Raw genomic sequence first — 23,225 nt, forward strand, 5'->3', positions numbered from 1 at the left:
CCAGAGTTCTCTTCATCTGACAGGATATTTTCTGATGAATGAAGTGAATAGTATGAAATATTTCATTTGACCTTTTATTTGGCCTCAAAAAACATCTCTTCTTCTAAGAACTAAGGCTGCCGAACCCAAAATGGGTTTGAGAGTTGCCTGCAACTTCTCTGAAGCAGGTTTAATAAATCATCGTATGCAACCTTGATCCTAATCAGGGTCATGTACCCTTTTACCCGCCAGCGGAATTAGGACAGAGCCAAACAGACCACTCAGCGAGGCCAGATCAGTGGCATTCGTCAGATACCATGATGCCTATTTATTTGCTGGTGACATGAGGCTGCAGGCAGCGCTGATCTCTCTCTATCCCTCTGTTTCTATATCTCTCTATCAGCGCCCGATCCTCTAGGGTCATATTAAGTGTGTTTAAGGCCACTGTTAAAAGGCTTGAATTATCATACTGTAACGATTAGTAATAATGGCCAGCAGCTCATTCAAAGCAATCTGAGAAGCCTTATTGTGCACAACTGCTTCCAAATTAGATCAAACTATAATTAGCTTCCCCAGGAAACACTGAATGTTTGACAGAATACAATACTTTCACTTTTACAGAACAGAATTTGTAGGCCTGCAGAACGATCACACAAGAAGTGTATGCAAACAAACTCACACTGAATACGTTTATGTGCAAATATAATTGAGATACAGCAGATTTTTAGGTAGTTGAGCTACAGTCTTTATCTGTGTCAAAGTATACGACACAATGCGTAATCGGATATTTGAAGGATTAAATACACATTGCGCGTGACCTCTGTCTTTTGCAGTCTTGAGAGCAATTGTAGTCTGAATGACCTATGTGCATGCTGAATGAAGCCGAGCTACAGGTCGGTTTGACTTCATAAAAAAAAGTCCTGGTATAACTTTTTTTATATGACATTTTATAAGACAAATTAATGTTTAATTTTAATTAATGTAGCAATGTTAGAAGCACAGCTCACACAGAAGTAACTTTCAAACCAAACAGTTATCACAATTTCGATTCCGTCTTGAACCCCCCAAAAAAACTTTGGCCTGCATACGCTGTAAAACGAAACATTGAAATTAATGAAATGAAATGAGTTTGTTTCACTCAAATAATAATGAACTCATAGTGAAGTCATTTGCGTGAACTCATAATTTGATTTTAGTAAGCTGAACTTAATATGATTGAGTTAAATGTAAATACTTAAATGTTTTGAGTAGTCTGAACCTACTGAGTTTTACAGTGCTCCTGTTCTGTGATCATTGCTTTGTGCCAATGTTAGGTTTTGCTTAGTCTTATGTAACTTTATTACTTTGAGTTTGATGAACTTAAACCATTTAAGGCAATCGGTTTTCTCAAACTGTTTAAGTAGCTATAGTTGGTAAGACTTAGTTAGATTAGTTAACTGAATTCAAACTGAATGAGTGGAATAAACTTAAAATCTTTGAGTTTACTCTAATTATTGACTAAACCAACACCAAAATATGAGTGAATTTAACTTAATGTATATGAGTTTACAGTACTTTTTAAAACTTAAATGGTTTAAGGCAATCGATTTCCTCAAATGGTTTGAATTAACATAACTTATCGGGTTTCACAGTGTATACGAAATTTCAGATCGTGTGAATTTATATTGAATACACTGAACAATGGTAAATGTGTCCACAACATTTCTGCTGCACAGGCTCTGTACAGAAAATTAAGTGATTTATGGGTTAATACATTGCGTATTTCTTTTGATAAATGCTGTGAATTATGAAATAGTTCCCGTGAGTGGGTATGAATATATTATGAAGTTGGCCATTGTAAAATCACATTTTTCCAATAAAAGCAAACCTTCTAAAAAACATGAGTTGTACCTAATAGGGGAGGGAAGATTGTGGGAAACAACATGCTTTGCTTAGAAAACAAACCATCCTGAAAAGCTCTAAAATCACAAGCAGACACAAGCCCCACTGTGACGGAGGCCTGTTCAAAGCTGCCTCTGCCCTGTCATTAAACTAATCAGCTCATTATTGGACAGTTCAGGTTGGTCATTGGTCACGTTTCGTAGAAAGGGAGGCCCTTATGTCTAAGATCTCTCTTAAGATACCCTAATGCAAAGTCTGATTTAAACCAAGGGGTCAATGTCTTGCTGGTTAGCATGACTCCTTAGCCCCTGCTTGTAGATATACCATCACCATCATGAAGTATCATTGTTTTTGAGTTTAATATATTTTATATGTGATGGCAAATCTGCATTTTCAGCATCATTACTCCAGTTTTCAGTGTCACATGATCAGTCAGAAATCATTCTAATGTGATGATTTGGTGCTCAAGAAACATTTACTATAGTTATCAATGTTGACAACAGTTGTCTTTACTGCCTATTTTGATCAATTTAATATGTCCTTGCTGAATAAAAATATAAATTTCTTAAAAATAAGAAATGTATTTAGATTCCGAATGAAATTAAGTGAACTTATGCTGTCATGACATCATTATCCTGCAGTTCCAGAGTAATTAGTCACATGACATTTCTGGCCATTAAGTGAAGAAAAGCAAAATGAAATGACTCTTTATGTCTTACTTAATGTCTTTATATGAACTTCTGCTGAAAAAATACTTACACAGTTAACAAGTACCACAGCACAGGAGAGCTAATGAGAGCTTACACCTCTACCAGTCACAGCTGTTAACACCATTCTTCTTGTTTACACAGGCAATGATGAGTTTTATAATAACATGTCATTTTCGCTCAACTGTTAGCTAATGTCCTTAGTGCATGCTCATTTATATTATTATTATTACATCTAACCCTTCCAAACGCCTCTGTAGCTTCCAGAGAAACTCTCTGTTAGGGCCCCATGTGGAGTGAGCAGCCCACATAGCTGTCATCCATTTTGTCCTCGTGAGTCCCTCTGACCAGCCTCATTCATTCCTTTATATTCGGTACTGATAGTCAGAGTAAAATACTGTCCAGTATGGGCACGTGATGTATGTTAAGTACACGGCTGTGTTTTCAATAAAATGTGATGTACATATTCAGCTATTAGCCATGATAATATCTGATAGGCTCAGAGTCAGTTTAAAATATTATTTTAAAAGCAGCACACCTTTTGTCACAAAACAACACTCATAGAACAAAATTCTCACGTCAAAACGAAACAAAAAAATACACCAACACGTTACAGCACAGGTTGTTCTAGAATCCTAAACCTTTACGTCCTCCGATCAATTCAAAACAAAAACAGCAACGAAGAAGAAAAAAAAATGAAAGAAGAAGAAAGAGAGATACATCTGCCATATCAGGCAAAGTGTGCAAGGCGCTCATGAGAAATGTAGATTTCAGTTGTAGTGCTTTCACAAAATAAGTTCAAATAAAGCCATGCAACAGAGAAGAGGGATTGGGGAAGGGGTAAAAATCGCAAGGGATGGACTTCATATCCCAGAATGCCGTGGACAAAATCCTGAGGAACGGGAGGAAGTGGGCGTGTCTCAGGTCTGGTCCAGCCATTCGGCACGTTTAGGAGCTTTGCAGGTGTGAATGTCCACAGCCTCCTCGCAGTCTTTGCACTCGACAGCGCAACACCACTTAAACTTACATTCACACTTGGTGATGCGTTTTACGCGTGTGGTGTCGTAGCCCCGCCCACAACACATGACCTCGCAGCCGTCGGTCCCCCGGGACGTCTTATTACAGACCCGACCAGCAGTACCCAATGATCCTGGAATGCAAAAAAAAGAAAATAAAAAGGAATTTGTTTCAAGACCCAGATTTTACATTGAACGTCAAGTGGTGACCTAACATACCCCTAAAACCTAATGCATTTATCCCTAAAATTATATTTGTATGAGATATATATATATATATATATATATATATATATATATAAAATGTGATTATATATTATTTATTTTTATATATATAATTTTTTTTAGATATATGCACCCTGAACTTTCATTTTTAAAATTTCACTATTACAATGTTTTTACTACCATAATGTTTTGCTTATATTATTATTCATTATAATGTAATTTATTTATTCATATAAATTATTATATTAATATATTTAGTACGCATATTTTAAATATATTTCTACATTTATATTTATATTAGTAATTTATAGCCCTATTTCATTCATTTTGACTACCACAGAGCATTAAAAGGCTGTTATGACCAAAAAATAATTAGAAAGGATTCGAATTTGCAAATGCATTTTTTTTCAATAAATTACCATAAAACCCTAATGTACATAAAAAAATTAAGATAAAAGGTTTTATTATTAATATTATTATTATTAAATATTTTGTCTAAAGGTTCAACAGAAGTTCAATAGGTTCAATTTTTTTTTTTTTTTTAATTCAATTTTTCTAATTAGTATTTCCTATTTCAGGCTTTACAGGGTTAATGGAGTCCCAGTCAAATGCCATTTGACTGAACAAAATAATAATGACATAAAATAACTTTGATGAACAGATGAATTTTGATGAACAAAAGAAGAAATATACTCTTAAAAATAGCCTAAAGCTTCTTTAGAACCTATAACATCCACCTTTCATTGAACAAAAGGTTCTTTACTGTAATTGTAAAATGGTCTTACCACTAAGACAAAATGTTTTTTTTTTTTTTTATTCTGTTCAATGAAATGTTCTTTGAGGAACCCAAAAAACTAAAAGTAAAAACTACTGTGAAACATACTACCCAACAGTCTTGTAACACAAAATAACAAAGAAAGTAAGACCGGCCATAAATAATCAGATTGGTGTTTTGGAGTCTGCATGTTGTTCTTTCACAAGGTTAAACACACTGTGGACAGTGATGGTTTCTATCTTAAAAAAAAAAAAATTCTGCCTGCCCTGCGGCCATGAGAACCAGAGAGTGATGGTTGTGCTGGCAGCTTTGAAAGAATGGGATTTGAAAAATGAGCCTGTTGTATCCTTGGGGTGCAAATTCCACTGGGGTGGTGATGCTGCTGGTGGTTCGGGGGTAAGCGCATTGACCCTCTGAAATCACTGAGCTGTGAGCTGTCTGTCTGACCCAAACACACACTCAAGCCATCACACTGACGCATGAGCTGCAGAAGTATTCTCAGAAAGCAGAGTAACACAGTGTGACGTGATACATTTCCAGTAGGAATATATTGTCTAAACTATTAGCTGACTAGTCAGTTTTATATAGGGAAGCCCTGTATAACTGGGTTTATCTAAAGTTTATCTAAATATAACATGTTTTTTATGGGGTGTTCACGTAGGATGTGTTCTTGGGTTCAAAAACAGCTAAATGGAAAAGAGCATATGGTTGAGAGGCACACCACTCAAAAAAGTAGCACTCTGTGACAAAAAAAATCTGCATGTATTGCAGCACGGCAAAGCATAACATGCGCTAAAATGCTTTCAGAGAAGTTGCATTTCTAGATTCATCCTACTGCAGATGAAATATATAAAAAAAGATATATTTATTTTACAAATGAAATACAAATATTTAAAAATTAGTCATAAAGATAGTCTATTCATGGCCCATCATCACCAATTGAACATGGTACTTGTGCATTTAGTCCAGATGATACATGTAGAGGTGTGTGTCAGAGTATCAAGGATTAACCAATCCCATCCCACCTCTTCTGACCCTGTCAAAGCCTCTATTGCCCTTTTTACCCTTAAGGTTTATGGTTAGATTTAGGGCAGGGCAGGTGTGAGAGTCAATTTACCTCAGTTACTGAATCCTGTCTTTCTCTACACTATCGAGTCATGTAAAAATGAACATGGCTAACCACCATCACACTGGATCTCAGAAGTGAGGATCCTCTAAGGTCTGCAGGTGATTCAGCGGCCAGTCTGTTAGGGTACGTTTACACAGCAATGATGTCCTAAAAACGTTTTTCTTTTGTGTTTTCCGCGTACAGATGACAATGTTTGTCAAAACAATCCCCGTTCCGCGAAAACAATTAAAAACGCTGTATTATGCATGCCAGGGCGAAGGTTGTTGATGTCACTTTGTATAAAGAAACACTACACACCTATAGTGTAATACCTATGATATGCCTGTGCATGACCTTTTTCACAAATTTGCGTTTTTGCGGAGATGATAACTCTACCTCTGATGATCTACCTCTTAATTCTGAGAAGTCTTCACAAAATCCAAGTTTGACATTTATTTTGTTAATGCTGAGTGCGTCAGCAGCAGCAGTGTTAACTATTCATGTCATTAGTAATACATGAGTCACAGTATAAGTTAGTGCTATAATTGCATTATTACTAAATGAGTCAGTATTTACACTGCTTGAAAGGAATCGCTGTACTGATATTATTCAAACATCCGGGTTTGGTTTGTTAAACTCTTGAACTCTAAGTATTAAACTACAATTAATTCAACCAATAATGTCAGTCGTAAGTGTGGTATCTTTGTGTTTTTTTTTTCGTTCTTACCTGCAGCTTTGTCCATGAGGCAGTAATCAGGTGAGGTTTCAAAGTATACCAGGTCATTTTTTGTGGCTTTCCTGAAGTCTTTATTGGCTACTGTGAATCCTGTCCCATCTTGGTTCATGGTGACCTCGATGGCTCCATTGTATTTCTTACGAAGGTAATCTCCCGTTTTACGGAAATCCGACATTGCCAACCAGCAGGTTCTCAGAGTGCACGACCCACTGACTCCATGACATTTACACTCCAGCTTCATAAAGCGCTTTACAGCCTGTAAAACAGAGAAACCATCCCTAGTAGTAATTATATGAACAGCTTCCATGTGGCCAAGAGTAGCCGCAGAATGTAAACAGAGTTTCACAGGAACGTTATGACAATGTTTTTGTGCTATTTATGTGCCAAAATTCTGAGTTGCTTAGTTGTAGTGGCTTCATTCGTTCGACTTTTCCACCATACAGCTATATCGCCATGAATGTGTCATATAGTCTCTGTTCTCACCATTCTGCCACAGCGGTTGTTATGAAGGTTCATGAGTGCTCGTGCGTCTTTCACAGTTCGCTCTTTTGCATCTACGAAGGCTTTGGCAAACTTTATCCCATAGTTGATGTTATCACTGCAGCCACCCCAGTCAAACTCTCCTCGTTCGTCACTGGCCCGGCCTCGCTTGTGGGGGTCACAGTTGCACGTCTTTAGCTCCCCCTGACTGCAGGCACGAGTAATAGCGAAAACCACTCCCGCCGAGGAGATCGCATATACGAATGCCGCCTCACGACTGCCTGCAAAGACAACAATCATGAAGTCACAACAAACACATTTAGGTCCTTTATCAAACACTCAAAAACACTTAATCACACCTTCCGCTCTCATATAATCCCAAACAGCACTTCTGATTTGTCCAGAGACCTACCTAGGGGTGTGACTAGCCCCAGTGTGAGTGTTTGGTTTAAATATTAGTACAGGCCTAATCCCTCCAGGGTGGGCTATTCTGTGCTAGGATAAATTGTTTGAAGGTTCGCAGTCTGATAGTGAATTGCCACAGTTATTTTCTAATCTTAACCTGCTATTTCTAAGCGTCCTGCGTGTTTGGACTCACGTCGCTCACACTGATTCCTTTAGCCTGACTGAATGTTAGAAAAATACCAAATGTGAATCATCATGGACAGTTACAAGGAATGTCCAATTTTGCGATTAAACTAAAACTGTTTTCTTCAAAACTTGTGTTATAGTTGTTTTAAATGTGCAACTTTAAATATTCTAAAAATAAAATTACAATATAAAACCTATTTAGTATGTTATATAGTTTATAATTACATTTACACTACAGTTTAAAAGTTTGGAGTCAGTAAGATTTTTTTTAAAGAATTTATGAGTTTATTAAGCAAGCATCAATTAAATTCATCAAAACTGACAGTAAAGACATTTACATTGTTAGAAATGATTTTCATTTCAAATAAATGCTGTTCTTTTAAACTATATATTAATCAAAAAATCCTGAAAAAATTTTTTTTTTAATGTAATGGCTACAGAAAATTTCAGTTTGTCATCACATAAATTGCATTTTAATATAAACTACAATAGAAAAGCTATTTTAAATTGTAATATTTCACAATAGTTCAAAGTATGATATTTCAGTTCTGTATTTTTCATCAAATAAATGCTAAGCATTAGAGAATTTTTTCAAAAACATTAAAAAAATCTTACTGCCCCAAAATTTTGAGCAAACATTTCTAGTAGAAACACATAGAAAAAGCGTTTGTGACATGTAAGATGTAACTTTTATCACATTCATTTAATAATATTACTAGTATTAATAATAATAATTGGGACATATAGCAAGATGTATCAATAGATTTAGGTTAGATTTTTAACACCAATAGCTTTACAGATGTGAAACATGATATTTTTTTTTAACAAATATTGAAATGCATATATCTGCTAAATGTGGAGTACACTAGCATTTACATAACCCTGAAGTTATTTATATGCTATAGTGAATAATAACTTCCGCAGAACTTAAACTTTGTTTTAATGGAGATTTTTATTGTAGGACCCCCTGACCAGATCTCCACCTAAAGTTGTCCTTCTCACGCTGCACTGCAGTCGTTTTCAGTTTCCTGTTGCAGCTAAAATGTGTTTCAATGATCTGTGCTCATGCAGTACAATGACATCTGGAGGATATCTATGTTTGAATCGCTCCATCATTCATACAGCAAGATATTCTCCAAAGAAAAATAGATTTTTTTTTAATAGTACAGTTGCTGTTTATAGGAGAATCCTCTCCTGGCAACCGCTCCAATTCTAATTCCATTTCATAAACTGAATACACGCAGTGCTGCGAGAGTCTGTCCGGCTGCCAGAATCATCTCTCCAAACATTTACATCCACTATGCCTGTTTATGTGGTAAAGAGGCATAGAGAATGCTGGAGGGGTGATATTTTCACATAGGGATCTTTGGAACGCTGTATATGAAAGCCAAACAGAAAGCACATTTACAGTGCAGATTTCTTGAATAAACTTCAGGTTCAGATTGAAATAAGTGATCCTGTGGGGTTCTGTCTGTTTATCACACCTGGCCAGGGATTTGTGTGCATGTGGCTGGATTTCCTGAGAGATCAGAGTCGTTTCATTAATATTCCAAAGTGATAAACAGTGATGGACATGTCCAAGAGAATAACTGTTTACAATGTCATAATCCTATTCTGATTCATACTGATTTATATGGTGACAGTGCAGTATGCTGATCTAGGTATTTACCATATGAGATGCACAGAGAGATATTTAAAGAGAGAGAAATTTTGAGAATCAGTTTATAGAGTACCCTTTTTTTGGCGTGTTTGCCAAAATGCCTCTTTGGAGGGACTAAATAACACATGTCGAAACACGAGCACCCACCATTTTTAAAAAGCAGCGTAAACACAGTTTACATATACTTTCCCCACAAACTAACTCCACGAACATGGAAAACAGCGATAGATGGACCGACGCCAAAGTCCAGGCACTTCTCAACCTTTTCGCTTATTGAATGCCACGCTTAAAAGACGTTTATAATTATATAATTATAATTTCTATAACTACCCGGTGCATAAGCCCCTTTTTCCCAGCAGGCGGTAATGGATGTGTGGTCTTCTTGCATTAGGGGCTTTCGCACCAAATCGTTCTAGGAACTCAGTTATAAGAATTAGCCACTAGGATAGTTCCCGAGAACTAATTTCTCCCCTGGGCCATGTTCCAGGTTGCATTCGCACCAGGAATAGGAACTCTGAAGTGTCCGACAGCAGCGTCTTTAAACGCGGCATTTACAAACGCTAAAAACCAGTGCATGGAGGATGCCGTGATTGGAGCTGTGTTTGTTGTGTGCCATGGGTTTCGTGATAACGGAGAATGTAACACATAATCTACATGACTGAAAGAGCAAAAACTGAGACGAAATCTCCTATGACAACTTTTAGTATTACATACTATCGAGGCGGAGAAAAGAACACAACCTTGCAGACAACAGATAAATGCCGTTAATGATGTTCGTGAAGTAAATATATTTACATGGCTTTTTAAAAATGCTGACTGTGTTTGACATGCGTTTGACCAATCAACGTACAATTATGTCCATGATAGTTCCTAACTTCCCATAGTGCTGGTACAGACCTTACTCTGAAGTAGGAGCTAATTTAGTTCCCCCAAAAGGAGTTCCTAGAACTAAAATTGTTCCTAGTTCCTGTGGTGCGAACACTGCAAAATCCGGATACTTCAGCCGATAGTTCTAGGAAATATGAAATGGTTCCTCCGGTGCAAAAGCCCCTATTGAGTGGTCCAGCACCTCAGGACTGTGAGATCACTGACACTACAGTTAATAAAGTTTTGATATTTTCAATAAAAAAAAAAGAAAAACTAACAATAATAATGATCAAATTGACTTGAATTGATTTCAAGTCAGTATTATTATAGTATTGTCATTATTATTATTATTAAAGTCTAATAGTCCACTTTAGACATTCTACTAACTATAAGTACAGTAACTCTGCAACTACATGTCAACTAACAGTTGTTAGAGTATTAGTAGACAGTCTAATATATGCTATCACTTTATGGTCCCCCAAGACATTCAACCGACTATAAGTAACTGCCAGTACATGTGATCTTATTCTACTAACCCTAACCCAACAGTACTAATAATACATCTAAATTGGACTAAAATGTAACCTAAAAAAAGTGTGCCTAAAAAAATCCCCTTCAAAGTTCAAATACATGTTATGCATTGCATTTCTAATAAATATTACTTAATTTAGCCATTGCTGCTACGTTTAACATTTTAACTTCCATCATTATCTGCATTAAAGACTTAGCATTTTTATTTGTTTTTTTTCTTCATTAGCGATAATACCATTGACTCCTTCTGTCTCCAAGACACGCAGACACATTTCTAGTACTCACTGCGCTGTATGACTCTCCCAAAAACAGTATGGTCTCTGTCCAGGGCACTGCAGTTCCAGCGGTGATGGCGGAATTGATGCTGGCACTCTCGAATCCACTCTTTAGCCCCACCCCCAATCGACTGCATGATGTCTGGATACTTCTGACACAACTGTCTCTGTTTATTCACCAGCCCGGGAATATTGTCGCAAATTACACGGGCACCAAGGGCTCCGATATACCTGAAATCCACAAACACAGAAGCTTAAAACCTGAATTACTCCAATCAGTCACAGATTTTGCCAATTGGTACGAAAGTGCTGAATCAGTAAACATCCAGTGATTATGCATTGCTTGACGCCAAAGAGTTTGATCATTCCCAGAATCTTAACTCTCATTAGTGGAATTTCAGAGGAAAGTTTGGCAAACTGGCATGTGTCATAAACAGACATTCACAAACCAACTATTATTTATGATTTATGTCAAGGCACATGCATAATAAGTTCAACATCAACCAATTTGGAATACATTTTTGAGCCCTATATGATAACCTAGTATTCTGAGTTAAATCTTTAGTTTTTCAACTATTGCTCTTTTATCTGAGGTATTATGTATCAGCTCTTTTATCATTTGCTGTGATGTCATACCTGATTACTTAACCCAATCAGGTAATCAGAACAGAAGAAGGAAATTTAATTTAATTTCTCTTTTACTCTCTGTATAGTTTTCACTCATGTACTGATGGTTTCAATCCATCATTGTTCGATAAAATGTTTGTCTAATAATGCCAAAAAAAAAAAAAAATCCCTCTCTTTCTCATACACACCCAAACCACATCAAGCCTGATCTCAGCCTTCCCACTAACACACACTCGGTCATGTCAGACTGAAAGAGTTGAGTTCTAAATATTTTAGTCTGCAAAAATGTTCATTTCTAATGAGAAAAAGAAGTTTTTACCTTTTAAAAAAATGTTTGTGAATGTTGATCAACCTTTTGGTTATGACTGTTCCTCCCACTCTGATGCCTCATTTGACTGTGATTACAGGGCTTTATTGGACTCTGCGCTTTGTATTCGATAGTTAGTGTTTGGAAACGCTCACCCACACACACCAGGCTGGTCTCATACATTGTGGTGGTTTACAGGTTGGCTTTACCAGCAGCAGTAATTCATTATCCACAGGACCACAACCATAACCACATGCTGTAAAACACAGTAAAATCTGCTCTCATTTACACTGCGTGTCTGTGTGTGTAGTTAGGCTTGACTTAAGAAAAATGTATGACTACTACATTATTTTTTTGCTTATCACACAAATAGTGGTGAAAATTCCTCTCCTCCCTATTTCTGTCCTTTCTCCTCTATCTCTCTTCATCTCCAATTTTTTGTTTTTGTCTTTTTCTCCATTGGTCTTGAATCAGGGTCCTAAAGTTTCCAGTTCTGCTGTTTTGGATGAATGATTTGAAAACTGTTGAAACTTAGCATGTGCCATAATGTCACACTCTTTATGTAAGCCAATTGAAATACAGTTGGATGATTAAAAAATAGCTTGTGTGCCAGTCAGAAATGAATTGAGAATTTACTGTCATTTGTGACCAGAAAAGCAGTTTGTCAAATCATATTGACCTTTTGAAATTTTTTTAAAAAGCTTTTAATTTTGAAGGTTAATTGCCTTACAGATAGATAGATGGAATGATGGAACAATAGAACGATAGATAGATAGATAGATAGATAGATAGATAGATAGATAGATAGATAGATAGATAGATAGATAGATAGATAGATAGATAGATAGATAGATAGATAGATAGATAGATAGATAGATAGATAGATAGATAGATAGATAGATAGATAGATAGATAGATAGATAGATAGATAGATAGATAGATAGATAGATAGATAGATAGACTATAAAAATGTTTCTTGTTTCAACTTAAATTACATTCATGCTGCTTTAAAAATTTAAGTTTAGTCAACTCAAATATCCAATTTGTCACTTAGTACAACTTCACATTTCAAGTTAACTAAACTTAAAATTTTAAGGCAGCACAAACACTTACTTTTTTAAGTTGAAACAACATTTTTTTTTTAGAGGATAGATAGATAGATAGATAGATAGATAGATAGATAGATAGATAGATAGATAGATAGATAGATAGATAGATAGATAGATAGATAGATAGATAGATAGATAGATAGATAGATAGATAGATAGATAGATAGATAGATAGATAGATAGATAGATAGATACCAATATGTAAATTTATATGATTTAAAAATATGAATTAAATGTAATAATTTAACTTTTGTGGACAAGGGTGGAACATCATTTTATGTCTCAGAATATATTATGTGTTGAATTTCTTTGGATTGCAATTCAGTAAATTCCAATTAATGTTCCAATTCATCTTCCCGTGGTGTGTCCAATTCTCATGAATTTAAAGGAAGCCAATTTTCAGTTCTGAATTTTGCCAAACACAGTACAAAAGCTCAAAGGTCAAAGATGAAGTTCACTTCAAAGGACACACACACACACCTTTCTATCTGTGTGGAAGTCCAGGACAGGCTTACGTCTGGCTTCATCTCTGTGTGTGTCTGTGAAATAAGTTCACTAGTATGAGACACTAACAGGCTGCCCAGTAGCTTAAGAGGATTCCTGCTCTGTCTGCTTAAAGTGATGGATGAGCAGATCAGAGAGAGAGAAAGAAGGAGCGAGCGATCCCTTTCTCTCTGGCTCTGGTGAGTGTGCCTCGCATTGGGAATGTCAGCCTGACTTATTACACCACGATAGTAACAAAAGCCTTGCTTTCCTCTGGTTTCTTTCTTTCTTACTTTCTTAGGTCTGTGCAAATCAAACTTAATATTAAACTGATTTCTGAGCTGTTAGTAAGGACTGACGCAATTGTTAGGAGTCCAGTAACATAGCCTATATGATCTTCATCAGAGTGTGGCAGAGTGGCATTAAATTAATATTTGTTGCACACAACCACACACATATATTCTAAGTATACATAAAACCCAACCACTCCCTAACTACATTTATATATGTGAGCAATGAGCATGTGGCTGGTGTATTCATGATTGCTCAGGCTCACTGCACTGTAGTCACCAGCTAAGTGTGTGCGCATCTAAGCAGGAGGCCTGACACATATTGCAGTTATTTCATTTATTCTTATGTTATTGGCTGGCACAACACCTCAAACACACCATGAAAACCCAACCCATAACTCTGATATAATGATGTGCAGGGCCTGTTACTATACATAAGCACAAGCTCTGGGAAAAACCCCATCCCTCATGAGCATTTAAAATGATATTCTGAGGGGGCGAAATGCATGGTTTGTGTGTTTCTAGAATAATTGCGTTTTAAATGCCAATATCTTGGTGGAGAGGGCGGTGGAGCACAACGTGTGTGTTCATTTAAGTAGGCTACTTGAGTTGACTGCCATCTCTCGACCTCTGTCTGCCCACCACCAGGGTGAAAATTACGGGGAGTTTGGGGGGTCTGAACCCCATAATTAAGGCTTAAACTTCGACAAAACAAATAAAAAGGTTGGGGGTCTCAAAAGTACGTATCCTTTCACATATAAGTATAGCTATTTCAACAGCGTTGTCAAACAAAAACAATGTTTTTTAGTAACCTCAAAGTTAGATTACAAGTTATTCAGACCGCGCTTACAGAGACGCTCGCGAACAGAAGCCGCGTTCGCCTGAGAAGATAACCATAGTAGCAGCTGCTCGAGCACTTTGGATCCGTAGCTACAAAATATCAGTACTGTCTTTGTTTATCACTCCCATTATGTTTACATAGGATAGACGGCATAGGCCAGGATATAACAAAGGAGCTTTGTTTAAAATGTATTTCAGATAGTTGTTTGGCTAAATGTGCTAGGGGTGCCAAGCAATTCGGCTGTGCGAGACGAACCTCATATTTCATATTTCACCACAAAAATGAATGACAGAAATTGCTTTAAGAAGTCAAACATTCTGAACCCTGCTCTATACTTTAAATTATAACTAAAACGCCGATATTATTAAAAACATTGCCTCAAGGTTTAAAACTCTTTTTCATTAACCTAAAGTAAAAATGAACTACAGACCTACACACCGCACTTAAACCACTGTTATTCAAAACTGTCACTAAATAAAAAAACTATATATATATATATATATATATATCACAATAACAGACATTTGCAAATGTCCAGTTTCCCAAATGACAGCTCGGTCACCGTGAGCAGAAAAAAAAAACGCCCGGTTTCTGCGCGCGAGTGTGCGCCAGCGGCGGCGCGCGGGGATGCTGGACGCTACTCACCACCAGGACGAGTCCACGCGCGGTGTGAGGATGAGCAGGAGTAAGAGGAGCGCGCAACACAACCGCGAGGACGCACGGGGACCGTAGGATGAGCCTGAGCTGTTTCTGATTATATGTCTTAATCCTGAGCCTCCGGGAGCAGCGGTAGATCTGTTGAGAATCCGGGGCGACCCAAGAACTTTACCGCAGCCAAACATAGTTGAGCGTGTCCTCCAGCGGTGATAAGAAAACACGAATCTGTACTGTAGGAAACGGGTGTAAAGAGCGTTTAGGTCTGCGGGGACCTGCTGAAGTTTGGATTTCTGATAGCTGGACAGATGTACAGAGTTCCGTGCGGACGATGCACGGACGGATATCATGTATCTGCCCGGATATTAGCGTGTGCCATATAAAAGTATTCCCCGAGATCTGGCAACCGCAGCAGAAATAATCCAAGCCAGACGGCAGGTTCAGAGAGCGCTTTCTTTTCTTTTTTTTCACCTCCTCTTGAGAACAGATGAAGTCTCGGTGAGGTGCAATTTGATCAGCAAGAGTGCCAACTTTTCCACTTTTTCTCCCCACGTTTTGCGTTTAGGCAGGGCTGTGAAACACGCGCCTCTCCGTTTTTCCATTGGAGTCTGCGAGCGCTGATAGCAGACTGCGCGAGATAAACCGGGGCGATGAACTGTGCGAACTGCAGACCGAAGGGGTGGGCGACGGGGGGAGAGAGAGAGGGGCGATAGGAATGTTGACAGCCCGCCGTCTCTCCGCTCTTATTGGGTAAAGCTCACAGAGACCGGAGCCCCGGGGAAGCTTGAGCTCGCGCGGGATACGCGCCGTTCCCTGGTCAGTGGAGACACGCGCCACGCTACTTTCACCTGCTGAACGACACGCAGCATCCTCATTTACACACTACGCTGGAGTTCAGCCTCACAAACACAATATTTAGGACGTGGGAGAAAATGAGACTACACACCTTGTATTTTTTAATCGTTGTCATAGCAATATATTTGTTTACACACAATTAACTTGTAACAGCAATGTCAGTCACTTGTACAAATATTATCCGTTCACTTAACTCGACTTTCCAATTAAAGGCCACAACAACAACAATAATAACCATTGTACTTAAAATGAAGACATTGGTCACAAACTTAATTTTTCAATTTCATTAAGCAAAAACGTTTTACAGTGTGGGCTTCAGCGATATCGTATAGTGACAAATATACATCAATAATATTCAATGACTGGAAAAATTGTTTACATTATAAAGTCAGATATCTATTTAGTTTTTTAAGCGTATTTTGCTCGATAGTATGCAGTTGCAAAACCCATATAATGACAACTGTATCTAAAAAAAAAAAAAAACACTTATTACAATCAAATATTTTAATACACTCAAGAACGCAGCATTCACACTGCAGCCGCAATAGTCTTTATCGTCTGGAGAGATGCGCGTGTCTGAATACACAAGCTCGTGTTTACAGATAAGACTCTAGAGCTTGCACGAGTGCTGCTGTGTATAAACATCGCGCGGATTCCAGTTTCAAAACATCACATAGTTGCCTGTTGCATGACTCTCTAGATAAGCAACACCATTCTCCTCATTAATGTAATGTGCAGGAGCTGTAATCCCACAGTGGTCTGTCTTAACTGTTTCAGGGGCTGGTCATATAATTAGAATATCATCAAAAAGTTGATTTATTTCACTAAATCCATTCAAAAGGTGAAACTTGTATATTATATTCATTCGTTACACACAGACTGATATATTTCAAATGTTTATTTCTTTTAATTTTGATGATTATAACTGACAACTAAGGAAAATCCCAAATTCAGTATCTCAGAAAATTAGAATAATTACTTAAGACCAATACAAAGAAAGGATTTTTAGAAATCTTGACCAACTGAAAAGTATGAACATGAAAAGTATGAGCATGTACAGCACTCAATACTTAGTTGGGGCTCCTTTTGCCTGAATTACTGCAGCAATGCGGCGTGGATCAGTCTGTGGCACGGCTCAGGTGTTATGAGAGCCCAGGTTGCTCTGATATTGGCCTTCAGCTCTTCTGCATTGTTGGGTCTGGCATATCACATCTTCCAATTCACAATACCCCATAGATTTTCTATGGGGTTAAGGTCAGGCGAGTTTGCTGGCCAATTAAGAACAGGGATACCATGGTCCTTAAACCAGGTACTGGTAGCTTTGGCACTGTGTGCAGGTGCCAAGTCCTGTTGGAAAATGAAATCTGCATCTCCATAAAGTTGGTCAGCAGCAGGAAGCGTGAAGTGCTCTAAAACTTCCTGGTATACGTCTGCGTTGACCTTGGACCTCAGAAAACACAGTGGACCAACACCAGCAGATGACATGGCACCCCAAACCATCACTCTCAACACATGCCTCTCCTCTCTTCCTCCAGACTCTGGGACCCTGATTTCCAAAGGAAATGCAAAATTTACTTTCATTAGAGAACATAACTTTGGACCACTCAGCAGCAGTCCAGTCCTTTTTGTCTTTAGCCCAGGCGAGACGTTCTGATGCTGTCTGTTGTTCAAGAGTGGCTTGACACAAGGAATGCGACAGCTGAAACCCATGTCTTGCATACATCTGTGCGTAGTGGTTCTTGAAGCACTGACTCCAGCTGCAGTCCGCTCTTTGTGAATCTCCCCCACATTTTTGAATGGGTTTTGTTTCACAATCCTCTCCAGGGTGCGGTTATCCCTATTGCTTGTACACTTTTTTCTACCACATCTTTTCCTTCCCTTCGCCTCTCTATAAATGTGCTTGGACACAGAGCTCTGTGAACAGCCAGCTTCTTTTGCAATGACCTTTTGTGTCTTGCCCTCCTTGTGCAAGGTGTCAGTTGTCGTCTTTTGGACAACTGTAAAGTCAGCAGTCTTCCCCATGATTGTGTAGCCTACAGAACTAGACTGAGAGACCATTTAAAGGCCTTTGCAGGTGTTTTGAGTTAATTAGCTGATTAAAGTACAGGCACCAGGTGTCTTCAATATTGAACCTTTTCACAATATTCTAATTTTCTGAGATACTGAATTTGGAATTTTCCTTAGTTGTCAGTTATAATCATCAAATTAAAAGAAATAAACATTTGAAATATGAAAGTCTGTGTGTAATGAATTTTTTGATGATATGACCAGCACCTGTATAAATATTGCAGCATCCTAAGTTTAAATGGCTGCACCATTCCTAATGTAAAATAAACCATTTAATCCACACAGTATAAAGCATTCAAATACCCAGTTCCAACAGTAGCAACTTCAGCTCCAGATGAGGGATCTGCAACACCCAAGACTGCACTTCTGTAACACTTCACTGAGCACTTGAAAGTGAACTGACGCAGAAATAGGCCCAAATCCCTGTTGGAATTGAAACTATTAGCGTTAACTGCACTTTCCACCAGGGATTAAATGAACAATTATAATGTTTAGCTGTAAATCCTAAATTAGGCTAATCTTCTTGTCCTGAAATTTTCATTTGTACTTAAACTTTAGCCCCTTAGATGCTTTTGTTCACCTAAAGCTGGCACGGCTTATAGTCTGTGTGAGAGTGAAACAGAGAGGCCTATCCTCTAAACATGGAGCACATTTTTGCCTGCCAGTTCAGATGGTGATTTTATGGTAAATAAAGAGGAATTATAAAATGACAAATAATAGTAAATCAAAGTATACACTGAAAACACTTTAATTTGCTAGTCTGTTCCAGTCATTTTTATCCAGTCATGTGGACAGTTATATAGGTACATTCTTACTGATGCAGTTAACTGTTTTCAAAATGATAAACTAATTTTTTATATATATATATATATATATATATATATATATATATATATATATACACATATATATATATATATATATATATATATATATATATATATATATATATATATATATATATATATATATATATATATATAAACCCGATTCCAAAAAAGTTGGGACACTGTACAAATTGTGAATAAAAACAGAATGCAATGATATGGAATTTTCAAATTTCAATATTTTATTCAGAATACAACATAGATGACATATCAAATGTTTAAATTGAGAAAATGTATCATTTTAAGGGAAAGAAATTTAAATTTTATGGCATCAGCACATCTCAAAAAATTTGGGACAAGGCCATGTTTACCACTGTGTGGCATCCCCTCTTCTTTTTATAACAGTCTGCAAACGTCTGGGGACTGAGAAGACAAGTTGCTCAAGTTTAGGAATAGGAATTTTGTCCCCTTCTTGTCTAATACAGGCTTCTAGTTGCTTAACTGTCTTAGGTCTTCTTTGTCGCATCTTCCTCTTTATAATGCACCAAATGTTTTCTGTGGGTGAAAGATCTGGACTGCAGGCTGGCCATTTCAGTACCCGGATCCTTCTTCTACACAGCCATGATGTTGTAATTGATGCAGTACGTGGTCTGGCATTGTCATGTTGGAAAATGCAAGGTCTTCCCTGAAGGAGACGACATCTGGATTGGAGCATATGTTGTTCTAGAACTTGGATATACCTTTCAGCATTGATGGTGCCGTTCCAGATGCAAGCTTCCCATGCCACACGCACTCATGCAACCCCATACCATCAGAGATGCAGGCTTCTGAACTGAGCGCTGATAACAACTTGGGTTGTCCTTGTCCTCTTTAGTCCCGATGACATGGCGTCCTAGTTTTCCAAAAAGAACGTTAAATTTTGATTCGTCTGACCACAGAATAGTTTTCCACTTTGGCACAGTCCATTTTAAATGAGCCTTGGCCAAGAGAAAACGCCTGCACTTCTGGATCATGTTTAGATATGGCTTCTTTTTTGACCTATAGAGTTTTAGCCGGCAACGGCGAATGGCACGGTGGATTGTGTTCACTGACAAGTATTCTGGAAGTATTCCTGAGCCCATGTTGTGATTTCCATTACAGTAGCATTCCTGTACTGTATGTGATGTAGTGCCATCTAAGGGTCCGAAGATCATGGGCATCCAGTATGGTTTTCCGGCCTTGACCCTTACGCACAGAGATTGTTCCAGATTCTCTGAATCTTTGGATGATATTATGCACTGTAGATGATGATAACTTCAAACTCTTTGCAATTTTTCTCTGAGAAACTCCTTTCTGATATTGCTCCACTATTTTTCGCCGTAGCATTGGGGTAATTTGTGATCCTCTGCCCATCTTGACTTCTGAGAGACACTGCCACTCTGAGAGGCTTTTTTTATACCCAATCATGTTGCCATTTGACCTAATAAGTTGCAAATTGGTCCTCCAGCTGTTCCCTTATATGTACAATTAACTTTTACGCCTCTTATTGCTACCTGTCCCAACTTTTTTTGGAATGTGTAGCTCTCATGAAATCCAAAATGAGCCAATATTTGGCATGACATTTCAAAATGTCTCGCTTTCAACATTTGATATGTTATCTATATTCTATTGTGAATAAAATATAAGTTTATATCTGTCTATCTGTCTGTCTGTCTACATATTTTATATACATATGTGACCCTGGACCACAAAACCAATGATAAGGGTCAATTTTGGAAATTGAGATTTATACATCATCTGAAAGCTGAATAAATAAGCTTTCAATTGATGCATGGTTTGTTATGATGGGATAATATTTGGCTGAGATACAACTATTTGAAAATCTGGAATCTGAGGGTGCAAAAAAATCTAAATACTGAGAAAATTGCCTCTAAAGTTGTCCAAATGAAGTCCTTAGCAAAGCATATCCACTCACAAAAATATATTTTTTTATATATTTATGGTAGGAAATTTACAAAATATCTTTATCGAACATGATCTTTAGTTGATATCCTAATGATTTTTGGCATAAAAGAAAAATCAACAATTTTGACCCACACAATATATTTTTGGCTATTGCTACAAATATAGCCGTGTGACTTATGACTGGTTTTGTGGTCTAGGGGTCACATATATATAATTTGTCACATGATCTTTGTTTTACATAATGCATTTCCCTTTGACATAACATTAAAAGATTTAGGCTCTGTGGTTTTGAAAGAAGTCTCTTATGCTTTATTCCTATAATGGCAAAGCTGAATTTTCAGCAACCATTACTCCAGTCTTCAGTGTCATGATATTTCAGAAATCATTCTAATATGCTGATTTGGTCAGTGATATTTCTAATTATTATTAATGTTGAAAATAGTTCTGTGATTTCTATGGAAACTGTGTTTTGTTTGCTTTTTTTCCAGAATTCTTTGATGAATAGAAATTTCAAAAGAACTGCATTTAGTGGAAATAGAAATCTTTAATAACATTATAAATGCTTTTGTCACTTTTAATGTCTTTCTTTACTGAATAGAAGTATTAAAATCTAAAAAAAAAAAAAAAAAAAAAAAATCTTACAGTTCCAAACTTTTAAAAAAGGAAGTATACATACATATAGGCTACTTACATACATACATGCATAAATTAGAGAAACCCAAATTAACAAGCACATTACTGTGATACTGAACATTGAGGTTTGGCTGGATGCAGAGTGCCATAACTCCATGAGATCAGCTCTCAGTCATGCCTGTGTGTGCGTGTCTCTCTCTCTCTTTCTGACTGCTCTATAATAGACGGAACAGACACTCAAGGTGACCATAGGGTACAGGAACACCTGAGAGAATGAGCTCACAAGTTTATTTCTGTACCTGTGTGTGAATCTGAACCTGTGTTTGTGTGACAGGTCTTAACTCTTCAGTGTCGTCAGGTTTGGCCCTGTTTCAGGAATGAGGACACTGAGTGTCCTCCTGCCTGCTCTTTTAGAAATCCACCGCTGGCTATTTTAGAAAGGGGCTCTGGGAAACACTCTCCTGATTATAAAACCTCTCTTAACTGTTCAAGTTCTGCTAATTCCGTCCAATAATATAAATCAGTACAGCTCTGTACTTCCTGTAAGAGTCTGTGAATTCTCATCAATACTTGTGTGAAGGCACATTTATAATATGTGTTATTTTCACATATATGGGGTACAATTTGGGGCCCCTTACTTAGAATAATGATTTTGTTATAATTATTTGATTAAAAACAAATGGTTTCATTATTAAAGGGATAGTTCACCCAAAAACAAAAATTCTGTCATACACCCTCATGTCGTTCCAAACCTGTAAGACTTTCGTTCATCTTCAGAACACGAAGATTTTTTTTATGAAATCTGAGAGCTTTGGTTTAGTCCAAATTTTCTGAAGAGACAATCACTTTATATGATGAACAGAATGAATTTAGGCTTTTATTCACATGTAAATATTGATCAACTCACATCAGTTGTGGTAAACAGAAGCTCAAATATGTTTGCTTGATGCATGCAAGAACCAACAAGGTTCATTCTCGTGTGTTATGCAGCACGTTTGAGCTTCTGCAAGAGGTTTGTTCTCGCATTTCAAGCAGGTGCAGCTGAGCTTCTGTTTATGTTCGCTGATCAATGTTTATATGTGAATCAAAGCCTAAATTCAATCTGTTCAATAAGTTTTATGATCTCTTTATGAACTTTTTGAAGCCTCAAAGTGTCAGTTGCTTAGCTGTCTAAAAGATCTTCATTTTTGATAATCTGGTTTGGAAAAACATGAGGAATTTTCATTTTTGGGTGAACTATCCCTTTAAGTTATTATAATTAACATCTAAGAAGTAACATCATTTTAACATTTTCTATAGGAGGGAAGACAAGTAAATACATTATTTTGTTTCATCTGCTTAATTTTTTTTTCTATCATGACAACTCTCAGAAGAGTTTAGCACGGTAATGGAGATGACAGTGTATTTGGTCTTGGCGGAATAGATCAGCAGATTCCATCTGAGCCTGGTTATGTCATATTGCTTCACATTTTCAACATGAAGCTGCTGATGTTGAAAGTTATAAAGCTGAAGTTTTATAGTTCTGTACATTTTTCACAGAAAAAGCTTGTGACTTTGTGGGAATAAGAACAGCACAGTTTTCAAAACTAATGCTGATAAAGCAGAAGACTCATAATAATGACATGAGAACATCAGTTCTGCAATACTCCATGAATACTGATATACACACTAAATAACAGACCAGTTTGATATATTTGTAAAACATTTTGATCTTCTGACTTAATCCAAAATCAGACTGGCTGCCATACAAACAGAAG

At 37.2% G+C, this 23,225-nt stretch overlaps 1 protein-coding gene across 2 annotated transcripts; it reads right to left on the reverse strand.

Moving 5' to 3' along the window:
- Window positions 1–2,584: 2,584 nt before the first annotated feature.
- Window positions 2,585–15,751, reverse strand: wnt2bb (wingless-type MMTV integration site family, member 2Bb). 2 transcript variants are annotated; one of them, XM_067394941.1, is made up of 5 exons: window positions 15,134–15,751; window positions 10,842–11,062; window positions 6,911–7,188; window positions 6,419–6,683; window positions 2,585–3,717 (listed from the first exon to the last, which is right to left on the reverse strand). In XM_067394941.1, exons 1-5 carry the CDS (start codon window positions 15,490–15,492, stop codon window positions 3,488–3,490), a joined length of 1,353 nt encoding a protein of 450 aa, XP_067251042.1. In that variant the 5' UTR covers window positions 15,493–15,751; the 3' UTR covers window positions 2,585–3,487. The 2 variants fall into 2 exon arrangements, with proteins under 2 accessions (XP_067251042.1, XP_067251043.1); XM_067394942.1 differs by lacking the exon at window positions 15,134–15,751 and adding an exon at window positions 11,778–11,873.
- Between the last annotated feature and the right edge of the window lie 7,474 nt (window positions 15,752–23,225).

The sequence above is a fragment of the Chanodichthys erythropterus genome, chromosome 9, assembly GCF_024489055.1.
Source record: "Chanodichthys erythropterus isolate Z2021 chromosome 9, ASM2448905v1, whole genome shotgun sequence".
NCBI lineage: Eukaryota > Metazoa > Chordata > Actinopteri > Cypriniformes > Xenocyprididae > Chanodichthys > Chanodichthys erythropterus.